Genomic DNA, 24,418 nt, shown 5'->3' on the forward strand with positions numbered 1-24,418 from the left:
GCAGGCGTGTTCTTTTGTGTGTATCTGTCGCCCACAGAACACGATGGTGATGATAGTGACGGTAATATCTCGTTGCAAGGATTCATATCCACTGTGGTTTTTGCTCTGGTCCTTTATTCAAAAAGGCCCTGGTCAACTATATTTGGCATGCAAATATCGTTGACCAGGTAGAAGCCATTTGCAAGGCCTCACCCTGCAGCCTGCTTTCTCTTTGGGACTGTTTAATCAGCTCCAGGCTAAAATCTGATGATGTTAAGAGCATGCTGGCCAGTTCCTCAGCCAGCCCTCGGCTGCATCTTTGAGTGAATAATTGATGCAGGTTCTGAGGATATTGGAAAGCTGTAGCAGCTCACCTCACTAAGAGGAGCATCTGCTTTGATCTTAGTCTATCACATGCTATCTACTTCCCATCTTCACTGTGTGGTTTTGATTTAGCTGAAACAGCCACCCTCTTCCTCCATTTATTTCATGCTGAGTTGCAAGGTAGTTTGTGATTATGGCAGACTCAAAGTTTTAAGTACTTTACTCAGCGTAATTTAGCTTTTATAAGGGTGATGTTTTATCCCCCTGCTCTTGTCCACCAAAGTGCCTGTGTTTTGGCTTCCTGTTATTTCCTTATTGCTTCGTATTGCATAGATTTCCTGTGACTGGTTGGCAGTTGGCTTCAGACAAGAGCCTGCTCTCTCCCTCTAGTGGTGCCAGACTACCACAACACAGCACAAGTTCATCAGACTGCAGTGCAAGTTTTTATTTTTTAAACTTAGCAGCTGCTTTGGTCGCGAGGCCATGACATCAGTCACAATAAAACCGACATTTTGAAATGAAAATATTGTGTTATTTGTTTTCATTCACATAAATTGCCCAATTTATTTAGGATTAGTCCAAGAGATGTCATCAGTGTTGAGCGAGCCATGACATTTTTTAAATTCTTTTTTATTTTGCGTTCAGAAGACAACATCTTTACAAAAAAGAAAGTAAAAACCTGTACAAATTCCTCAGATCGGCAATCTTGCACTTTCTTAAAATTAGGTAAAAAATAATTAAGACAGCATGAAAAAAAAGCAGCCAAACAAACACAGTGAGCAGCTGTTCCCATTAAATCAAAACAGACTTAAAGAGCTTTTCCACAAGTGTCAGGAGAACACTAACAGACATGTTGCATTTATAGTGCATTGTTCCACTGTGATATACAACTCCTATGTGGCACATTATATCACAATTATAGGTTGTGCATCGGTCTTTAATTAAGAGGAAATAAATGTGCACAAATGCCGCTTAAAACCTCCCCGCTATTTATAACTGTAAACAGCATCAAAGTAAACAAATCAGTTCACATTAAAAATAATACAAATGCCAGATATCTGTTGCATTTCAAAACCCCTTGTTCCCGTTGTCCTGATCCAGTTTTTGTGCACTGAAAGCCGTTCATATCACCCTATGCAGCATACTGCATCTTCACCACTACTTCAAGTTTATATAGGTACTTCAAGAGATGTCCTTATCATTCATGAATAAAATAATGGAGCCATTTCACACATAGCTTCAACAGAAAGAGTCTAAGTGAACCATTATATAAAACAGAGATACAACTGTGCTGCCTACAATCCAAACTAGCATACAAAGACAAAATGTATTAGCTATATATTTCAGGAAATATTAAAAAGAAAATGTTTGGACTGGCATTTGACCTTTGGAGATTTTCCCTGTACTATTGTTATACTGTACAACTGTGTAATTAGGAAAGAAATGAGGGGGAAAAGACTAAAAATGAACAAGAACAGTTTAAACCAAAGTCTTGTGACTGTAACGTAGCTATAAAAGCTACTAGCCAAAACTGCCTTAGTTAAAGCGAATTTAGCCAACGTCTTCTCATTTACTAGAAAATAAAAATTCAGTTTTGATATTCCAGCATCTTAGTAACTGAACTATACAAAAATAATTCAATACTGTAATAGGGAGGGGTGAGAAAACATTTCCCGCTAAACAAATGCTGCTAAAACAAAATTAGCCTAGCTTAGCAGAGTAGCAGTAAACAGAACCAGGGCAATTCCTGTGAGACTACGCGGTTAAGCTACATTTAAATCAAACATTTGAATGTATTTTTAAACCATTAAAAAAGTCGCTGGTTGAAAAGAACAAGAGAGGGAAGGGAATCAAAAATTCATTTGGGTACTGAATAGTCTCCTTCATTTTTTTCCTTCATTTTTTTCTTAGTCTAACAGCTACAACAAATTTAAAGATTTTTTTAGTGCAACCGTTCTGACATTAAATATAAACATAAATGCAGGTATTAAGGAAAAAAACCATCACTGATGTCATTAGACAGCGCCTACATTTACATATTTCATTGCTAAAAGGCTGCTGTGAAAAAGGTCTACTACCAATTAACATAAAAAGACATAAAATTATTTATCATCTTCAGTAGTTACTGTATGTTTGTAAGGCAGCACATTCACCTCACATGTTCTAGCAAAGCACACCCTGCCTTGCAGTGCATTAGCACAGACCTACACCTGCCACCTTATAGCAGAAACGGTTCATACATATTGATGACTAGCTGGTTGGCCGCAGGGCTTGTCCTTCCTCACGCGGCTATCATCTCCTTCCAGTCACAGGAGGACGTGAACAATGGAGATGAGGAGCAAGGAAATTGAAGTGGAGTGGAAGAATGGCCTTGACTGTTAGCCAAAGCATATGTACTGCAGTTAATGATCAATCTCGTTTTTTTTCCAGTTTGCCTGGCCTCACCCTTATGCCTAAAATCCACAAGACATACACATATTTACATAATCAAGACGTATGAAAATCCTTTTGCCTAAGTAGCCATGCGAACAATAAAATGATCATGAAAACCCTGTAAATGGTGGATCATTCAAGCGAAACTGTATCCTAATTTGACCCGACAGACCCGGTGTCCAGCCTGTGTTTACCGACATTATGCTTCTAGCCATCAAAGCCCGACCGACCTGACAAGCCAGAAAGACACAATAAATTATTCATACAGTACAGTACAAAAGCTGAAGCAGGTAATTGGGCCTTTAAGTGTTCAGTGCAATCTACCATTCCAGCACAAATTAAAATGCAAAATTCAAACAGGGTCAGCGGGGGACAAAGTAGTCCAAGGTCACTCAGTTCTGCCTCAAGACGTTAATCGTCCCTCTTTGCTGGGTGTCTGGAAAAAGGAGTGGAATAGCAGCCAGCTACTGGAGTGGAACTATGGTGCTTTAAAGACGGGGGAAAGAAAGACTCCCATGTCCTTCAACGTACACGCTGCTTACTCCCACTGTGCTTCTACTAGGTCACTGTCCTCACCACTCACAGCAGCAGAGGAAGGAGCACGATGAGGCTTCGGGTGCACGGAACTTGCCAGAACAGGGCGTGTCCGTGCACTGTGCAATGAATGCATGTAGATCTGTGACGTGTGCCTGCTCCTGTGATTGGGCCTGCAGGAAGACAAAAAAGCTGCAAATTTTCAAACTGCTATTGTCACTTACTAAATAAAGTCCACGTATTTATCGGTAAAAATCAATAAATACATAACTGCACAAGTATCCTGCCTTAATCTAGGCTCACATTTACCAATATTAACCAACAGCTATGATCATTATCTTGATTTAGTAGATTGGCATTGGGAAATTGGCAAAGTAGAGGAGATGTTGATGGGAAAAATTTTTGGTTTTAGATTTTAGCATCTCTGTGACCTTGTTCATATGATTAGAAAAAGCACTCAAACCACCACCCAACAGTATAATAAAGAAACAAAGCAGCATCTGTACCATAATGGTGTCATAAGCTCCGGTGATGAGTGCGATGAAGAGCGACAGCACCATGTAGATGAAGAGGGAGATGAAGGTGTAAAGGTAGATCTGGCTGAAGGTCCACACCAGCGTGCCGCTGTGCTCCATCTCAGCGAATGTTACAAACATGTCGTCTCCATTGATCAGAGAAAACAGGCACTCCGACACCATGGACAGGGAGCGAAACTGGATATATGGAGTCCAAGTTAGCATGATCATTTAAAAAGGAAAGTTTTGCAGTATTACAGTGTTTTTATTTATTTTTTTGGCACGGACTACAAAATGGACTTCTAGAGAATGTTTCTGTGTGAAAGCCAAATATCAATTAATCTCACATTCATTGAATTACCGTTTTTTTCGGACTATAAGGCGCACTTAAAATCCTTTAATTTTCTTATAATCCGGTGCACCTTATATATAAATTCTGGTTGTGTTTACTGACCTCGGACAGATTTTAGGTGGTACACGGCGCTCAAAAATCTGTCAAAAAATGTTTTAGTACGACTTTGGTAAACTACGAAGCCGCACCACTCGATGGATTGTCGGAGCATTACAGCTACCGTAGTCAGGAGCCTCACGGAGTAATCTGGGTCCTAAACTCCGTCCGCTTCAGGTCCCAAAGTCAAACGAACACTGTGGCTTCACTGAGAGTGGAAAACTGCCTAAATGCTTTCATCTTTAATAAAATGATCAGCGTTGCTGCTTTACCAGGTGTAACAATTAAGTTTAACATCCAGGCATCCATGAAAACAGAATTTATTACATTTAACGGAGTTAGAAGTTAGCAGAAAGTTAGCTCGCTAGTTTCCACCTAAATATAATATAGCATGTTCTGACTGAGGGATTTCTGAAACAAATTAAACGTACAGCTCTGCTATCACGTCCAACATAAATGAAGACAGAAAACTAAACAGCAGTGATTTTTGAAGGGTTACTGAAGTTGGGCTAGCTGGTATATAATGATGTGCTACGTGATCGCTAGCAACTTCCCGATGGTTATGGACAAATGCAATCGCATGGCAGGATGCTAAATGGACCAAATTACAGTCAGGAGAACAACTGAGATAATCCATCCATAATACGAGGTTAGTCATTAATATACTGCAACAACATGGGAATAGAGCAGCTGCCAGAGAATTCAACATTAATGAATCAATGTTACGGAAGTGGAGGAAGCAAGAAGAATGAGTTGAGTAAAGTTTGACTTATCTGACTGTTTTGTTTCGCTTAATGCGCTTTATAATCCGGTGCGCCTTATGAGTGAAAAATATGGTAATGCCAAGTTATATCCAGTATTTTTGATGCACATATTAGCATATTTATTTTTTTATTGAGTCATTTAATTATTTTCATTTTTTTCATTTCGTTTTTAATTTCAGGAAAGCTGGCCCTTCATATATTTCTACCAGAATTGATTACATTATTTTGCTTGCATGCAAAAAGCAATATCCTAACAAAATGCTGCCTGATTCATATTTAATAACTGTCAATTTTCTCCTCCCATTAATTATACATAGCTAAAAAATGACATGCTGGGAGGCAGTTTATCATAATTAGGATGCTCTGACATGCAATTCTGCTCTGAGTGACTCACGCCTGCTCACTCCTGTTTAGAGACACAGCTGTGTGCATGCACTACCTTTGCATGGTAGGGCCCCAGCACTATCCAGCCACAGAAGCAATATCCCAAATAAATGGCGGCCGCACAGCAGCAGAAGCGGATGACATTGGGAAAAGCAGCTCTTAGAGTCACAATCAGGATCTGTGGGACAGAGAGAAAGGGACCAAATAAACTAACTATAAATATATTTTAAAACATATTATAAAAAATTTGTATTAAATAATACTGTCAGCATTTGTGTGTGTGCGTGTTTCACGAACATTGTATTTCTGAAAGAAGCTGAGGTAGCGGATGACTCCCACCCACACCAGCAGAGTGGACGTTCCCAGCAAGATCCCACAAACATCATATGATGACAGATTCTGCATCACAAGGAAGACATCATTACTTACTGAAAACTGGGAATTTTACATCTCAGTAGGGGAATAAAAAAAAAAGAAGCTTCTTTTACAGTGTGTACAAAGCTGCACACCGTCTCACCGATCACACATCATGTTACCTTGGACTCTATCCCAATTTTGATGAAGCTGCCGATGATGGTGAACATGTCACTGACGATGAGCAGAATGTACCAGCCGTTGATGAACTCCATCCTGTCTCCCCAGCTCACGCTGCGGCCCAGTTTGTGTTTGAAAAACTGCACGTACTCCTGGGTAAGGAGATGGGAGATGATCAATGGGGCTTTAAATGTGATACACACAACCGGAAAACTGGGAGACCGTGAAAGGCATTTAACTACTTCTCTTTGCCTGTGTGACTGTTATCATTATGACATTATATGTGTTGAATATATGGCATCAGGGGGCAACAGTGTTGGTATTGCAGGATGTAATGTTTGCTGTGATCTCATTAGTGCCACGGCCTCCAGGCAAGCGCTTAGAAAAATGACAATCCAGCAGAGCGAGCAGTGCAGACCAGTCTCATCTTTCACAGTGGCAAGCGAAAATTGGAACTTCTGTAATCGCATTTCACGCATGATGACTAACTTGATACACTGCACCCTTGAGAAATGTAATGATAAAGATTTGAAAGCTCATTTGCGGCTCGATATTTTTTCTGAGTTTTTCACTTTGCACAATTTGCTGTTCAGAACAATTTATCTTATCCTGGGTCTGTTTGCAGCACTTTAGTTCATCCACTGAAACTTTTTTTGCTTCTAACTTTAAGCCAACTTTCTTCTGATTGGCTGCCTGTGAAAAACAGAAGATCTTAAGCTTCTTTTTTTTTATTCCCCTACTGAGATGTAAAATTCCCAGGTTGGCGGGGCTTATGTGCTCACAGGTAGTGCTGTGCACCTAAGATGGCCATATTAGGGACATCTGCTCTTGGCAATATTTTTTGTGTGTCCTCATTTGGTTGTTAATATGACACTATAAGAAACTACAGTTCCCCAAATGACACTTGAGGCTGGCTGTAAAAGGGATTCACTTCCACCAACACTATGAAAGATGTACTTCACCCACTGGTTTTAGACTCTGATTTGAGGCTTTAATGTAACCAATGCGATTGTATTTGGATGAGAGGGTGAAGTGCTAAGTTATCCATAAAGTGTACGAGTGCAATGCAGAGTCTTAATTAGTACCTCAACAAAAGTTGCAACTTCAAGCGGTCAGTCCACTTGGGTCCATTTTGAAAGACATCAGAGGAGAAGTGAAACTTTTTACAGCCTCCTTTTGGTCTCTGTAGCATATTTTCCTCCTAAATTTGGAAATATCTCTCCCATTTCCATTACTGTGCTAAAGTCTTGAGTCACCCCTCTTTTTTTTGGTTTATATTTTGTGAGTAAAATAGGTGCAAAACTTTACTGAAACGTGCAAACATACATGGAAATAGAGTAGATAAGCCAATGGTATGACCATGTATGACCAGGTATGCTTTTACACTAGCAGTGTGTTTGGGATCTTTGTCATACTGAACAATGAAGCCATTGCCAATCAGATGCTTTAACAATGGCGGATCAAAATATGATGATGATGTTACTTTTCTATGTTCATAATTTCATCAGTTTTTGACGAGATATCCAACATCACTGGCTGACATGCAACCCAAACCAGGACAGAGCCTCCACCATGCTTTACAGTTGTAAAGACTCATTGTTGTACCTCTCTCCTGACCTCCTTTGTTCATACTGATCATCATTTGAACCAAAATTTTCAAATTTGGATAAAGGACCTGATGCATCTCTCAGGTACTGTGGAAGGTCTGTGCTGGAAGTTTTTCATACTTCTTAAGACATGATTTTCAGATACTGTTCAGCTGCTGTAGACAGGTTTTTAGGCCTGATGCTTCCCTTTTTGTCTTCCACTTGTCCAGTTTCCTCAGTTTTTTAAGTGACTGCACAGCATGCCAAGATAGGGAACATTTTCCACTAACAGTTCTCCGGGAATCACTTTGTTGATATAAAAATATAGTTTTGTGTTCGTCACAAAACTGTGATATTTTTCATAGACTCAGCTAAAGAAATTGGAACAAACTGTTTTTTGGTGTGCAGAGACAACACCTGCTCATCCTTTGAGTTAGGTTACTTTTTCATAGGTCAGTATTTCTTAACAAAGAAAAAAAATACTTTTAAAATGGTCAGGTACAAGGACTGAACTAAAAAGAAGTGAAAAATCAGCTAATGTCCAAAGAAGAAAGAAATCCTTGAGAACTATCGCTTAAAACTACTTAGAAAGTCTGTCTCCTTGAAAGCAAAGTATAAATATATTAGGGGTGACTCAAGACTTTTGCAGTAACAGACAAGACTCAGTACTGTAAAATGTATTAAGACTTAATGTATGCATTATTAAAAAAGCTAGACAGTCTGGCAGGCAGGTGGTGCTATTTTTTGACCAGGCTTCACTTCCTTTTCTTGGGTTAATGGTGTTCGTGCCTTACTGTGCGGGTACACACACAAACAGCCTGTCCTTATCTGAGCTCCACTTTTGTAGGCCACTGAACACTAACAACAGGTATTTGTGTCTGTGCAAAGGGCCCATGCAGTCTATGGATACATCTTGGTATCCAAGCTAGTTAAGGTTGACTAACCTATCACTCTGTTCTCCTGTCCAAGTAAGGTTATATGAGGCAAACACTGGGACGGCCAAAATGCCAAACCCAAGGCTTCAAAAAGGCAATGTCAGTTGTGCTATGTGCAATATCCATTTCAAAATATACATTTCATAGGCTAACATCACAAAAACAAAAAAATACAGAAATGATTGGCCAGTTTTCTTACATGCTGCAGGAGGACGCCTCTGAGGATGGAGCGTCCACACAGCAGCAAGGACAGCACGCAGACGATGGCCACCAGCACATCAAAGAACTCCTGCGCGTAATTCTCCGCTGACAAAAGAGGACAGAAATAAAAGGGATCAAAGGCAATTAAAATAAATGAAGCGGGAGGTAAATAAATATCCCCCCTAACCACCAGTCACTCACCACGCCCAGTCACATTAGGGTCTTTACACTCCTTAATGGAGGCACGGTTCTGAAGACTGATCGTAACTTTACCGCTGTGCGCCCTGTTATCCATCACAATCTGACGACAAAAGCATGAACCATGTGACTATTAGCATGCAAAAAAAACTACATCTTTAGTTTTTCTATACTGTGGGATGTTGACTGAATTAGAGATCATAGAGGAGCTCACTGTGATAGCAAAGGTGTAGCAGTCTGGGATTTCATTGTTTATAATGGTCTGAATGTTGATGGCCTTCAGCTGGAAGTCAATGGTGACATTGATCAGCCTGGGGAGGAAAGAGACATGCTGAGAATTCAATGTGCAGAATTCACATCGCAAAGAAAAGTAATGCCTTTTAATACCAAAACACACAAACAGACAGAGTCTAACTTGTGAAACAAGAGAGTGAAATTCTTGTAGTCACTGTTTCCTGCAGCAGTACTGTACGTCAGTGGGTCCAGTCCAATGCAATCTGGAAAAAGAAAAATCAGAAATAGCAAAAGGGGAACCAAGTCATACATGATTTTTTCCATATCACATGAATGCCACACCACGGTTTATTTTTACCACTACATTTATCATGCATTAGCCATAGCCATCTGCCAAATCAGCAGATGTGTGCAAATAACCCCTTTCCCAGGACCGGACACGGTATTTTGCTACTAAAGTGGAAAAAAACGTCTGTGTTTTTCATTACAGGACTCAAGTCTTTAAAAGTAGGGCAGTTGCAGGGCACTGGAGCAATAACACAGTGACTCACTGACACTATTGGTTCCTTAAGGGCCAAGAAAATACTGGCACTGGAAGAATGTGCAGACAGACGTGTAACAAACAAGCAGACTTTAAAACGTTTAAAAAAAAAAATCAAAAGAAGGATTATCCTACCTGTGACAACATGTGGGTCGATGTCAAACGTGTCATTGACGGGGTCGATGGTGCCCCTCCTAAAGTACCTCTGACAGAGGGAGAGCGCGCTTCCGTTAACGCCGACGCCCGGCACATAAGCGTACCGTCCCAGTGAGATCTGAGGTAGAGCCAAGTACTGAAGAGGGAACGAGAAGCCGAGAGGTGGAATTGAGTTCGAGAAAACATCTGTCTTCTTTATGCGATGTTAAACTTTTCACGTTCAGAAAGTAACAATGAAGCTCTCACTAAAAAGGATGTGGTTCAGTCAGGATGGCAACACGACAGCAGCATCTCTTTGTTACTGGAGGTGAGAATCACCAGACACCCCAAGATTTGATATAATCATGATAAAAAATTATTGCATTTTTATCACATTTATTAACTTTGTGTTATGTGCTTGGTATGGAATAAGATATGTTACGATTTATCACCAAGTTGAACTTTGCCAATATCTTTTTTACACAATAAGATGAAGTTATTTTACTTTAATTTGAAATTGCAAGCACTGTCACTAAAACCTGCATTAATGTTGCCATAAGACAGATTCAGTCTGCAATTACATGCAATGTGTTTCTGATAATACACCAAATAACTGTGATAAATTCTAAGAAATTGGATCTGTTGCTGTCTACATAAACAGAAATTCACATTTAACAGGAATTTATATATAACTGTCACATTTCGCTCTGCAATGTTCCTGTTCTACAGGAATATAAATACAACCAGCTGAGTCAAGCCCCCTTGAGTTCAGACTGATGGCAACATGTTGGCAACATTTCTGCTTTTATAAATTAGACAGCAGTTATTTGCAAACCTTCAACGGTCTTTCTGAGAGTGACTGCAATCAGTCCAAGTAAGACTGCAACTGTTTGCAGAAAGGTTGCCTCCTATCGGGTGACCTGTGCAATCAGTTGCAGAATGCGAAAAAAAATCCATACAATCACCAGGTAGCTGCTGATTTTTTTTATGGATGCAAGGAGGTTGCTGTCCTATTTGTGGTCATGTGACTGAGCCATTAGCTTGCTCTAAATTAGGAGGTAGCTTTAACAAGCTAAGTGTGTCCAGTGTTGGATGGTTTTTCAGTTAAGCCCATTTAATGTAAGTTTTCCATGGCTAACAACATCTCAGGATGGTGGCGCATGAGATGAGCCTTCTTGTTCGTAGTATTCCAGACTATTTTAATGAATTTAATAACATATCAAGATTTGGTGTTGCTGTAGTGATCAATATCACCACAAAAAATATTGGGATACTCTATTGGACTGACTCCACCCCACCCACATCTGTGACTGTGCATAACCTACAGCAGCAACTTTTTCCATCTGACTACTACATCCACTTCTTCATTGTCTGCAAATGCAGACAAACAGACATCAGCTGCAGTCTGTGTTTCTAAGCTAAGCTAGTAAACATTGTAAATGATACAACTGCTAAAGATAATAGCTCAGCTAGCTTTGCAGTAGTCCTGTTTTCCCCCCAAGACTATGATAAAGCTTTGTTTTGTTGGCTTTTTGTAGTGTTACAACAGTGTATTAGGGGCCGTTGTTAGTAATAATACCACAAAAAAACAGTTGAATATCAAGCATCTCTAATGTATGCGTGGCTTAAAAAAATCATTCCTCTGACCCTTGATCTAATGTAAACTGAACTCAGATTTTAAAGCATATTAATGAAAATTCTGATCATAATAATAAATCAAGAGATCTCAAAATGTCTCTGCATGGTTGGATACTTAATGTGATTATTAGCAGGCTACCTGCTTTATGGCAAAGTTGATGTGGCTGTGCATCTCCTTCTGTGTGTGGACAGCGTGGGGACTCTTGTCCTTGTAGCCCTTCAGGAAAAGGTGCTTGAATGCCGCTGTGTTTTCCTCTTGAAACGTCACAACCATCTGGTTACTCAGTCCAAACATCACCAACTAATAGACAGAGCCAGAGAGCACAGGCACAAGACAAATGAGTTGAAACACTTGGGCAAATGCAGAGAAGCAGTCGCCGCGCAGTTAGAGTAAAACACAGGACACGATCGGGTATTTGCATTCTGAGCCTACAGAGTATTCATGTTAAAGCAAAGGGCTGTATCCACCTGCACAGTCACAATGATGATTTTCAGCAGCTGCAGGCCAAGTTTGAAAGGCTTGCGCCCCTTTGCATGATACTTGTCACAAGGGCTCATGAAGAAGTACTTGAGTTTCCTCCTCAGGGCCTCCTCCTCCCCTTCTTCCTCCTGCTGGAAGAGCTTGGAGCCCACAAGGCTAGGAGGGCGGGAGCTGCCACTTCCAAGAAGATCCTGGGAGCCATAGCCTGATACGGAGGAGAGTAGCCTGTCCTTCTCTGTTAATAAAATCATTCATTTTGGAAAGAAGCTCAGCATTAAAGAGGTACTCAAGGGTTACTAACAAGTGACAATATACATTAACCCCTTTCATCCTGGAAAAGCGGTTGGAGAGTGTCTTTAATTCTGTTACTTAGCAGTGTTAGCTGGTCTCCCTGCCTGTATGTGGTGCAATTTCACAGCTTCGTATAACCAAGCTAATGTGTAAATGCTCAAAAATGATCCAAGCATGATCCAAGATTACCACTTGTAGCTCCTGAAAAACAAAAATCCAGTATCTTAATGATTAGAGTATTACATAAAATCATTAAATAAAAAAGAGTTTACAACAGATAAAATTCCAGGTTCTGAAAAGCATGTTTATTTATTATGTTATTCTGTTCCCTTTCAGACTGTGCAATATCACCCAACAGTACCTTATTGAATATTTGTTTCATCCCCCCATCATATGCTGCTACTCCCTTTATTCTATTGCACAATACTATGTCACTTTCTAGAATCGCCTGCACTGATAATTCAGTTATTTATTCTCCAGGATACAGTTATATATATTACTTCGTTAGAGTTATTTGATACTATGTCTTGCACTATCCTACTGTATATTACTGTATACTACTATTCTTATTGTATATATTGTATATCTTATTCATCTGTTCCTCTGTCTCTCCTGCTGCTTTGAGCATGTACATGACAAAAGAATTTCCCTCGGGATAAATAAAGTTATTCTTATTCTTATACACTGAATCCTTCTTTGGTTCTTCATAATGAATTACTGTGACATGGAGGCGATCAGCTTTTATCACTGCTGACGTGTCACTGAAGCTCAGGTTGCTTTGATAGTTGCCTTCAGCTCGTCTGTGTTTGGGGTCAAGTGTTTCTCATCTCCCTCCAAACAGTACCTCACAGATTCTGTGTGGCCTTCAGATCAGTTGAATCGGTTAGCTAATTAAGCACGTGTCTAAATGCCATTTGGTAGTAGTTTTGGAACCAATGGCACCCTGCTAGAAAAGGAAATTGGCATCTCCATAAAGCTTGGCAGTCAGAAGCATGAAGTGCTCCACTCCAGCAGATGACATGGCACCCCAAATCACCACAGACTGTGGAAATGTCACACTAGACTTCAAACACCTTGGGTTCTGTGCCCCAGGTAAGCTCTTCTGACATTATCTCTGGTTCAGGAGCGGTCTGACATCAGGAACGTGACACTCGCAGCTCCTTTCTCTGCCAAGTCCTTGAATTGACTTTTCTCAAGGTTGCAGTCACCCCCGTTGCTTGTGGACATTTTTTTTTTTTTCCTTCCTCAACTTTTATCAACATGCATTCTGTGAACAGCAAAACAGCTGTCTGTGGCTCATCCTGCTGGCATAGAGGGAAGCCTGTCAAGTCAGCAGTCTCCCCTGATTGCAATTGCATGTTCTCAACTAGACTGAGAGACAGGCAGTATTTATACTGTATCTGAATGGTAATTCCCCCAAAGTCAAAATAAGATAAAAAATAATTCGAATTATCCTGCTGGGTCTCTTAATAGCATTTTGATAACTCCTTGACTGTATAAATAATTTTATGTGATTATCATCAAAACAAACATGGCTGAACTGTCCATGCTATTCGATGACGTCACCTTGGGCTCGCTAACTGTGATGATTTTAAGGACCACTGGTTGTAGATTTCAAAGCGGAAACCTTTAAAGCGTTTATTTTCAGACTGCTGGAAGCTGTCAGTGTAAGGCTTGAAGGCTTTTCAAGACAATAAAAAAAATAAAAAATAAAACATTAAATGTCCAAAATCGGCGGAATGATCCTTTGAGCATCGAGTCACCTGTGAATAAATACATGGAGCGGACGTGTTTCTTTCATTGTTCGATAGGGACTCCATATGAATCACACCTTAGCAAATTTTCACAGATGGACCCGCCTCTTTAAAAATAAATAAATAAACAAATACATGAAAAATAAAATAACGTAATATGATGTTAGCAAATAAATACGTACCAATCCGTGGTACAAAGAGTGATACAGGTGAACAGAGATAATAAAAGAGAGGACTGAATATTGCCAAACCTGTGGCGCTGTCTTGGATGCAGGTGTAACTAGAAGATGCCATGGTGATGCGTTCACGTTCGCACAGGAGCAGCGGAAGGGTACATCACACTCATAAAAAGCGAGTAGAGAGCAGACGCGGGTTCATATTATTTGTTTACATCGTAAAATAAAAGACGATTGCTGTCGCAGTCTGCGGATGACACATAGGTAAATACGTCGCCGCTTCCTTATGACCACGTGACTCCATCATGTGACTAATGCCTAGCCTGTAAGCTATTGCTGCTGGGAGGACTAAAGACGTAAACGCCAAAAAATTCAGGGCAAATGTTGAGCTAATGTTCCGGTTATGACTCATTTTTTGTTTTGTTTTATGTTTTATGACAGTTTTATTAATTAAGACTTAAGATAAAATAATTATTTTTTATTGAAGAGAACTTACGTTTGCGCAAGTAGTTAATAAGTTAAGTCATGGTGAAGGGAAAGGGGTGGTTTTTCGCTTTTTGAGAAATACTGGTCTCATCAAGAGGATCTGAGGATTCAGGAGTGAAGTAAGATTAAAAGCCAAGAGATGGCAGTAATGCAACATGTTTGGATGCAAGCTGCCGTTAAACATGAAAGAAGAAGAAGAAGACTGCCTCAGAGGTTGTCTAAGAGAATATTGGGAGCAACAACACTATGAAGCCCAAAGAACACACCAGACAGGTCAGGGATAAAGTTATTGAGAAATTTAAAGCAGGCTTAGGCTACAAAAAGATTTCCCAAGCCTTGAACATCCCACGGAGCACTGTTCAAGCCATCATTCAGAAATGGAAGGAGTATGGCACAACTGTAAACCTACCAAGACAAGGCCGTCCACCTAAACTCACAGGCCGAACAAGGAGAGCGCTGATCAGAAATGCAGCCAAGAGGCCCATGGTGACTCTGGACGAGCTGCAGAGATCTACAGCTCAGTTGGGGGAATCTGTCCATAAGACAACTATTAGTCGTGCACTGCACAAAGTTGGCCTTTATGGAAGAATGACAAGAAGAAAGCCATTGTTAACAGAAAACCATAAGAAGTCCCGTTTGCAGTTTGCCACAAGCCATGTGGGGACACAGCAAACATGTGGAAGAAGGTGCTCTGGTCAGATGAGACCAAAATGGAACTTTTGGCCAAAATGCAAACGCTATGTGTGGTGGGAAACTAACACTGCACATCACTCTGAACACACTATCCCCACTGTCAAATATGGTGGTGGCAGCATCATGCTCTGGGGTGCTTCTCTTCAGCAGGGACAGGGAAGCTGGTCAGAGTTGATGGGAAGATGGATGGAGCCAAATACAGGGCAATCTTGGAAGAAAACCTCTTGGAGTCTGCAAAAGACTTGAGACTGGGGCAGAGGTTCACCTTCCAGCAGGACAACGACCCTAAACCATAAAGCCAGGGCAACAATGGAATGGTTTAAAACAAAACATATCCATGTGTTAGAATGGCCCAGTCAAAGTCCAGATCTAAATCCAATCGAGAATCTGTGGCAAGATCTGAAAACTGCTGTTCACAAACGCTGTCCATCTAATCTGACTGAGCTGGAGCTGTTTTGCAAAGAAGAATGGGCAAGGATTTCAGTCTCTAGATGTGCAAAGCTGGTAGAGACATACCCTAAAAGACTGGCAGCTGTAATTGCAGCAAAAGGTGGTTCTACAAAGTATTGACTCAGGGGCTGAATAATTACACACACCCCACTCTGCAGTTATTTATTTGTAAAAATGTTTGGAATCATGTATGATTTTCGTTCCACTTCTCACGTGTACACCACTTTGTATTGGTCTTTCACCTGGAATTCCAATAAAATTGATTCATGTTTGTGGCTGTAATGTGACAAAATGTGGAAAAGTTCAAGGGGGCCAAATACTTTTGCAAGCCACTGTATAGAGATATCACTCATGTCTGTATATGAAGCAGTCAGCAGACTGTTAACTTATTTTAGCATACAGGCTGAAATAAAAGGTGGATGCTAGCTCTATTCACACAACCACAACTTCTGATTTCCGCATTCAAAATGTCTTTGTTATATTGGGTAACATCAGAACCAAACTAAATCAAACAACCACAATTTCCTCTTCTTACTTATACTTCTCATATTTTTATTAAGGGACACAAATGCATGAGTTGTAAACCCATACTCGTAGCTTTCCTCAGTAGCATTTAATGCCGCATGGCTTATTTGGAACACAATTTCCCATGAGTCTCTGTCCATTTCAGGTTAATTATGGCTTATGTCAGATACATCAGGGGGACAAAAGAGGGCTGTGTGGTTGTAGGATCATGCCTAAGCCTGCTTTCTGGTGGGCTCTAGGAACATAGATGTGCTCCCAGGCTGAAACTACAGAGTTGTAAAATGGTCATTCAGCTAACTCATCATCTGCAGAGGAATGGTTTATTTGAAGAGATTCATTCGGGTTTCAGAGCCCATCACAGCACAGAAACAGCTTTAGTGAAGGTTACAAATAATCTTCTTATGGCCTCTAACAGTGGCCTCATCTCTGTGCTCGTCCTGATAGACCTCAGTGCAGCGTTTGATACTGTTGAACACAATATTTTACTAGAGATTAGAACACACTGTAGGTATTAAAGGTTCTGCGCTGCAGTGGGTTGAATCATATCTATCGTGAAGATTTGAATTAGTTCATGTAAATGGGGAGCTTTCTTCACACACTAACATTAGTGCTGCGATTTGTTATTTAAAAAAATGAAATAAACTCAATGTTAGTTATTGTTATAGACATTACAGTCAGACCTGGAAATGACCATATTTATTTCCCTCAGTGTAACAAATATGTCCTCTGGACATAATAAAAATTATAATATTCAGCGCATGTTTTAAATATGTCTGTGTTAGGATAAGCTAAGCAGCTTTTGTTTGCTTAAAAGCAGCCATGTCATCAAAAACAACCACAACCTTCCAGTTTTTATTTGTAACATGTAAACATCTTTGTGTTACATAATGACTCGATGACAAGACACTAAATACAAAAATTTATTTTAAATAACACTAAACTACTTCCTCTTTTCCACAGATGCTGTTTAAAGAAAAACAACTCAGCTTAGCACCGCAAAATTTCTGGGCCCAAGAACTGTATAGATTTGGAAGATATAGCCTGGTGGTTGTGTTGTTAGCACAGAATTATTAGCCCCAGATTATGAATGCATTTTAAAAAAAAAAACAAAAGCTGAGGCTGAGCTGGAATGAAATAGAAAACAAACCATGGACTCATACAGCCACTTGATCCCACTTGTCCAGCTCAGGGTTGCAGGGAAAACCTTGGACCCGTCTCCTTAAAATATTTTGTCCCTAAAAACAAGTCATGTGATGATTCATTGTTGGTTATGATTTAATATTATCATAACCAGCGATACTCTACTTTGTTGGCCTCCTGTAGCCAGCTTGTAGAGTAAAACAATAACAATCAAATATTTTAAAAATGGTGTGAAAGGGCTGTCAAATAGAGCCCCAAAGTTTTTTTTTTTTTTTTAAATTCTGGCAACTATTGCTGCATGAAAGTTTCATGCAGTATGCTTAAAACGTTTGTCGGTTGCAAATATGTGACAAAAGAAAAACTTCAAAATAAAACCACATCAGGCAAAACAGTAACGAGATGATCCACAAAACCATCTAGGTGCATATTTTCTGCTCTACATGAGGCTCAGTACAGCACAGTGATCCATTTATATTGTCACCCTCTCTCTTCAGTTACCACAAGGAGACAATTCAGATACAAACACCAGCCTGGGCCTCGATGACTTATCCTCATCCTGTACAGATTTACATAACAACTCTCCCCCTCCGGTCTTTCTTATCTGCCATCCAAAGCCTTGTCCCTGGCTATAACTGACTCGTTAAACTTTATCATCAGCGTGGTGCCTTTGTGCCAGTGGGCAGTGACCTTTGCGGGAAAGCCACTGTGTGTGAGGATGGCCTCCACGATGCCCGCAGTGAAGGCGGCGCAGTTCAAGCTGCTGTTCTCCTTGGGCACGGAGATGTACGCATTAATAAGCGGCTCTTTCTCTATGATGTAGTACGTCTTGTCGTCATCGTTGGCCTGCTCCAGCTTGTCGGCTTCCTTTCCGAACAAGGACTTCCACACGTTAACCTAAAAGCAAGATGACTGTTAAGAGTTTGAAAATAAAAACGGTTACTCGTGCATGTGGTTACAGTTGCTCACCTTGACAAAGAGGAGCATGTTCAATACTTTGGTCTCCCTCTTCCCGTTCTTCTCCCTCAGCACCAACACATCCAGCATGCTGGCTCCCACGCTCTGGCCCATGTCTGCCAGGCGTGTCTGCAGCTCCGACACGGAGTACACGCGGCTCTGACAGTACTGTACCATCTCGGAGAACAGGAGTGCAAAGGCGCTCAGACTGACTTCAGTCTTGGGTCGGGTCAGAGGGCGCTCAAGGATGTTGGATTTCCCTCGAGTGAAACGGGTGTCCATTTTCTGTTGGGGAGTAATGGCAGTCATTGGTTTACATGTTCTGATGCGACGTTCAACACCGTGAACTAAACTTTTTTTGTTTTGGCAAGATTATGGAGCGCACTTTCATGACAGCTAGTGGAGAACCGGCAAAGGCTTTATACTTTTGTGTTGAATCTATGTAGACCATCTGACATCACTGGCACAAGTTGCCAGCATTTATATTTGAGCGTAGTGTGCTATCGCTCTTCTGTCATTTGATTACTTTTTGGTTGCACATCACCAGCTTCCAGTATCTCCTCTTTCATAGGCTGGTGTGCTTTCCCTCAAGTAGTGAAACAAGTTTATTGTGTCAAATATTAGAGACTAGCCTTTCATGCGGTTAAAATTTGCGATGATCAGTAAAGGCAATATACATAAGTGAAACGCAGGGGTGCTAATTTAGCTTTTATATACTGATATGCTAATCATTTACAAAAACGAGGCACTAATAACATGGGAATAAATGTGTGGCCGCAGACTCACACACCTCTCATTATAAAATGTAATTCCAGGTATGACTTCACCACACAGACACACGTTACAAGCTTTTTGCAAACACCATGGACCTGCTGAGTTTCTACAGACACGACAGCTGATCAGTACTGGCTGTTAGCCATCGCGCTACAACTGTTAGCCGACACTCCCGATAAAGATTATCCTACACATACAACAGCAGTTATGGAAAACTACGCTTTTACACACAGAGTATAATATTCTGCAGCAGGTTTACTCATTTTCAGAGACGTATGTGGAACATAAACGCACCTTGTCAGAGCTAAATCAGCTGATGTCAGTTCTTCTTCCTCCTCTCTGCCTTCTTCCTTGTTTGACAGCTCAACATTACCCACAGTTAAATTGCATACCGCCATCTAGTGGCCGGACTCTTTAGTGCAACAACACACTGCACCCTGCTTTCCTTACCTTTTTCCTATATTTTTTTTAACAAGCCATCTTCATCTGGCATTATCGACCATAACCATTCTGACGTCTCCCCTTTTTACCCCCAAAAGACCTAATTTTCCATATCTATTATTATTATTATTATTATTATTATTATTATTATTATTATTATTATTATTATTAGCACTTTTAATTTTTATCGCTTAAATTATTACTCTGGTCTTACTAACTCCACCATGTCCTTCTCATTCCTGCTTTGAGGAGATCTTTATTATTTACATCACTGACCTTTATTATCTGCATCCCAGACTTTCTGCACTGTACTTTACACTTAGACCTCCACTTCCTGTTCTTGTAATCATGACACAGCCGCAAAAACCAGTCTGAAACTTTCTTTCTTGACTTTCTGCAGTGCGCACATGTACTGTGACATGATTTCCAGCAATGATCGTGTCACCATATAGACCTCAGTGAACATGAAGATCTTTGCGGTACATTTCTGCGACTGCTGCCGAGAACACACGTGATTCATATTTTTTTGGGACTTCCACAGTTTTGCAGCCTAACGCTGTGTTTTGTCCACACTAACATGAACATGTGTATTGCCTCACAGTGGACTCCCAGTGATTTGTACTGTAGTGAACAGTCTTCTGCAGGCTGCTGTTATTTCCAGAAGCTGCGGCACGCAAAACGAGATGACTGAGATTTATTACAGAACTTGAGAAATTCTTGAAAATGTCCAAGTCGGTCACTGTGAGGTACACGGGAAGACCTTGACCGCTGAGGACAAACAACTTCATGCTGCTTATATTACAGGTGCCAGTTTCCCACATTGCTCAGACGGCCACACCAACAGATTAAACTGAGGCCTATCTACTCTGTGTATGTGTGTGCGTGTGTACAACTGTTACATAACCACTCCCTTTACTGCATGTGATAAATAAGAGCGAGCCATTAAGGCAGACACATTTGAGGTGCGGAGCTGAAGGTGTTCACATCTCAAGATGGACAGAGTCTGCTGGAAGCTGAGCCTGGTCTTTCTGGTGCTGTTGGTCAGCACGTGTGTGGAGGGTAGGGTCGCTTCACTGTTTTCACCTGTTTTATGAGCTCGATTGTATGCATGTATTCAGATCAAGAAACTGTATTTGCTTTCATTTTCTTTCTTTCTTTCTTTCCCTTGGTGACTAATTCCATGCTCTACTTGCGTGTCTACAGGTCCAAACTTCTTTCAGTTTAAGGACTCGATTCTAATCTTATGCAAATAGAAAACATACATTTCCAAGGAGGCGATCAGCTTTTATCATTTTGATAACAAAATCTTTTCTCTTTCTTGCCAAAATAAAGATTTCAGCTGCCCAACAGGCTGGGGCCTCCTTTGTCATGTTTGCTGTTTTTACCGTGATTCATTTGTTTTTTGGAGGGTGACAGGTCTGGGGCGCGTGTAGGCCAGTTTAGTCGCACCGGGATGGGTTTTCTACCGAACCATGCTGCTGTAACACATGCAGGATGTGGTTTGTCATGTTCTTGCTGAAGTAAGCAAAGTCTGCCCTAAAAATCAACCAACCAATCAAAAAAAAAAAAAAAAAGAAAAGAAAAGAAAAGAAAGTATTTTTGGAAATGGCTTTGTGTAAGATTTCTTTCTGACACTTCTTTTTCACCTCTGAGACCAAGAAATGGGCAAAATCGTTCTCAGCCTGATAGGGGGAGAAATGCCAGCTGTAGCTTGGCCTAAAGTCACTTCTGATTATGCTGAAAAAAGATTTCTGTGGCTTTTTCCTCCAACTGGAGCTCATCTTGTTTCATTTAATCATCGAGACAACTGCTGGAACAGTTGGCTGGCCACTTTACTTCCCACTTGTTGAGCATAATAAAAACACTGCAGGCAATATTTACTTCTTTTAGTGCCGCTGTTCCCCTCGCCACGTCTCCTTTGGTTAAATCAGTTTGTGTTTAAACTTATGAACAAAGGAAGGTTTGTATGGGGGAGAAATGATGGGCTTTAATTTGAATGAAAATTTTTCTTTTTTTCTCTTCAGCTTCATTTTCATATCGGATGGAAGACTTCATCAGTGCAGTAAAGCAGGTGGAAGATGAGGACCCTGGGTCAGAGCCGCTAGCTGTGTTGAAGCGGCTGCGTCGGGCAGCTGAGGTCAATGACCCGTTTATTCAGTACTTCCTTTTCAGTGATCTTTCTGGGGTGCCTGAACTGGCTGCTAACCTTTCAGATTACATTAGAAAAGCTGTGCATCACAGGGTGACAGAAGACGCCAAAGAGGAAGGGGTGGTCCTAACTCCTGATGGTACCACTGTTGCCCTCAGACCGCTCCTCCTGGGCATCGAGGCCGGTTTACTCGCCAAGACTCGAGGACGCGTTCGAGGTCTCTACCAACTTGCTCTGGCCAGAGATCTGGGCCTTTCCCTCCGGCAGAGTCCAACTGTGACGCGGCGTCTGGGACCCGACGGCTGCTGGGACAACCTAAGCTCTCCTCAAGTGTTCACCCTCTCGGACAGCCCCTCCCTGCTCACCACCGCTCAAGTCAACGGAGGCATGGACGGCGTCGTGCTGGGGCTGGAGGTTTCTGACAAATCCAGACGTCCTCTCAAGCTCAGCAATCTGCTGACAGAGTACTACTGCCACCAGCTGGAGGGAAAAGGACTGGACACCGCCCCACGTCTCATCAGCCGACGCCGCAGGGAGAACTTCAAACAGTTGAGTGTCCCGCTGCTGCTGACCAGACAGGTGGTGAAATCTGTACAGCTGCAGCAGAGTCTGACAGGACAGTCAAATATGGAGAGGAAGGAGAAGAAGGAGCTGATGAGAGAGGTGAAGGAGGGGATGAAGGAGTTTGTCCATATGTACATGGGTGAGCATAAAACCAAAAACACAGACCAAGTGAAAGGATTTAGAACAGCAGTGTGGTCTGTGAACATTACATAAGAAAGTTAAGAAGGTCCATCAAAACACGAGCATAACGTCACATGTAACAAACTCTGATCTGTTTCAGATTGCCCACCCATCGTTACTCGGTGTATGTGGGGTGCAAAGCCGTACATAGGAACACCCACCAACCTCGCGCTGCCTCTCTCCTTCATGTTCATCCACCACACTAGCACGCCCAGCCAGCCCTGTCTGACCTTCGAGCAGTGCTCTGCAGACATGCGCTCCATGCAGCGTTTTCATCAGGAGGACAGAGGCTGGGATGACATCGGATACAGGTACGTGGACGTTCTCACACGTGACATCTTCGCGCCCAGCTCACATCGTCTAAGAGTCTCTGTCCTCTCCAAAAGCTTCGTTGCGGGCTCCGACGGGAACATCTACGAGGGCCGAGGATGGTACTGGCAAGGAGCCCACACCCTCGGCTACAACTCTGTCGGCTACGGCGTTTCCTTCATCGGAGACTACAGCAGCGTTCTGCCCTCTCAGCACGCCATGGAGCTGGTGAGAGACCAGCTGGCAAGCTGCGCTGTCGGTGGCGGGCGACTCATACCCACCTTTACCCTGATGGGTCACAGACAAGTGGTGAACACCGCTTGCCCAGGAGATGCTCTGTACAGTGAGATCAAGACCTGGAAACATTTTGGGGTATGTAGGAATTTTGAAGTGTGTGTGTGTGTGTGTGTGTGTGTGTGGTGTTTTTCACCACAAGATCCTAACATCACTACTAAAAAAACCTGTGATGGTAATGTAGTCTTTCTTCTAGGGTTTCTAAGGGGTTGTTGTACATTTATCAGCTAATGAGAAGTGTTATCAGACATTAGATGGGTTGCTATGCAGCTTGTTTATCTCAGTGATTGTCCACAGATAATGCCTTAGTAAGCATTCAGTGCATTATCAGTTAAAATGCCTATTTCCCCTCATGTATATTAAACTACTCCTGATGTGGTACTCCAAATTGTTGCCATTGTGGGTCATTAACGTGACTCATCACTGCGCAGCACTTTTTCTTTCATCTGAAGTTGATCAAATCTCTCTGGCCTTATTCACCTTCAGAAGTAGATGAGTTCTCCCAGAACGTTCCACAAAAATGATCCACTAGGGCTTCCTACTCCTCCGCCTTCCTGTCAATTACACATCCAACCACTGCAGAACTGTCAGAGTCTTTCTGTAGGTGGCATGACCCAGAGTTACGGAAAAAGTCTGAGGTGTACAACAGGAACGGAGAAAGTGTAGTCCCCAGAGGAGCTCCCGCACTGCACATCGCCAAATCAGACAGAGCCGTATCTAATCTCACAAACTGCAGTCAGTAGCAGTGGCTGAATCATGTTAAATGCACTTGAGAAATCAAAGAAGGTGACCCTCACCATGCAGCAATTTCTGTCTAGATGGGAGGACACTCTCTGCAGCATGTAGGTAATAAAACTGTGATGCTGTGAAACTCAGGGTAAGGATTTTAAATAGCAGCATTAAAATAATTGCGCAGGTTTTTGGATCCACAACTTTTCCTGATGTAGCTCCTAGTCAGGGAGGTTAGAAACCTCCTCCCACCTGGTTACTCAAAGAGAAGGAACCTTCAGAAGTCCTTTGTGAAGATGGTGCAACCTGAGTGAAGGTCGACCGTTTCATTTTACTCATCGAGCCTTTATGGCAGAGTACAGGGTGGCAGCATCATGCTATGTGGGTGATTCTAGGCTGTGGGAACAGGTCAGAATTGATGGAAGAATGAATGTAGTGAAATAAAGAGTCTTTAAAGACCTGTTGCAGCCCTACTTTTATTCATGCAAATGCTCCACTCTATTTGGCCTTCTTATATGACTTACTTTCTTTTCTTTTGTTCTTTTTCTTAGGAGGTCCAGAAATAAAGAGGCTGGGATAGACCAAAACATCACACAATAAATATTAGACTTATATTTATGGGCTGCTTTGTTGTCATTTCTTTTT

General features: G+C 41.5%; 3 protein-coding genes across 3 annotated transcripts; 1 reads left to right on the top strand and 2 right to left on the bottom strand.

Annotated features, from left to right (window-relative positions):
- Positions 1–916: 916 nt before the first annotated feature.
- On the bottom strand, positions 917–14,843 carry mcoln1b (mucolipin TRP cation channel 1b). The gene is made up of 13 exons (XM_031748333.2): positions 14,161–14,843; positions 11,852–12,099; positions 11,523–11,684; positions 9,746–9,902; positions 9,251–9,332; positions 9,050–9,146; positions 8,839–8,938; positions 8,636–8,742; positions 5,918–6,067; positions 5,679–5,780; positions 5,437–5,559; positions 3,777–3,983; positions 917–3,443 (listed from the first exon to the last, which is right to left on the bottom strand). Exons 1-13 carry the CDS (start codon positions 14,201–14,203, stop codon positions 3,309–3,311), a joined length of 1,713 nt encoding a protein of 570 aa, XP_031604193.2. The 5' UTR covers positions 14,204–14,843; the 3' UTR covers positions 917–3,308.
- Positions 14,844–17,069: 2,226 nt separating this feature from the next.
- LOC116326924 (trafficking protein particle complex subunit 5-like) lies at positions 17,070–19,482 on the bottom strand. The gene is made up of 3 exons (XM_031748368.2): positions 19,402–19,482; positions 18,346–18,618; positions 17,070–18,273 (listed from the first exon to the last, which is right to left on the bottom strand). The coding sequence occupies exons 2-3, from the start codon at positions 18,613–18,615 to the stop codon at positions 17,977–17,979; spliced, it is 567 nt and encodes a 188-aa protein (XP_031604228.1). The 5' UTR covers positions 18,616–18,618; positions 19,402–19,482; the 3' UTR covers positions 17,070–17,976.
- Positions 19,483–20,476: 994 nt separating this feature from the next.
- Positions 20,477–24,391, top strand: pglyrp6 (peptidoglycan recognition protein 6). Its single transcript, XM_031748372.2, has 5 exons — positions 20,477–20,607; positions 21,573–22,400; positions 22,542–22,752; positions 22,828–23,122; positions 24,325–24,391. Exons 1-5 carry the CDS (start codon positions 20,541–20,543, stop codon positions 24,337–24,339), a joined length of 1,416 nt encoding a protein of 471 aa, XP_031604232.2. The 5' UTR covers positions 20,477–20,540; the 3' UTR covers positions 24,340–24,391.
- Positions 24,392–24,418: the final 27 nt, after the last annotated feature.

The sequence above is a fragment of the Oreochromis aureus genome, linkage group 4, assembly GCF_013358895.1.
Source record: "Oreochromis aureus strain Israel breed Guangdong linkage group 4, ZZ_aureus, whole genome shotgun sequence".
In the NCBI taxonomy this organism is placed as follows: domain Eukaryota; kingdom Metazoa; phylum Chordata; class Actinopteri; order Cichliformes; family Cichlidae; genus Oreochromis; species Oreochromis aureus.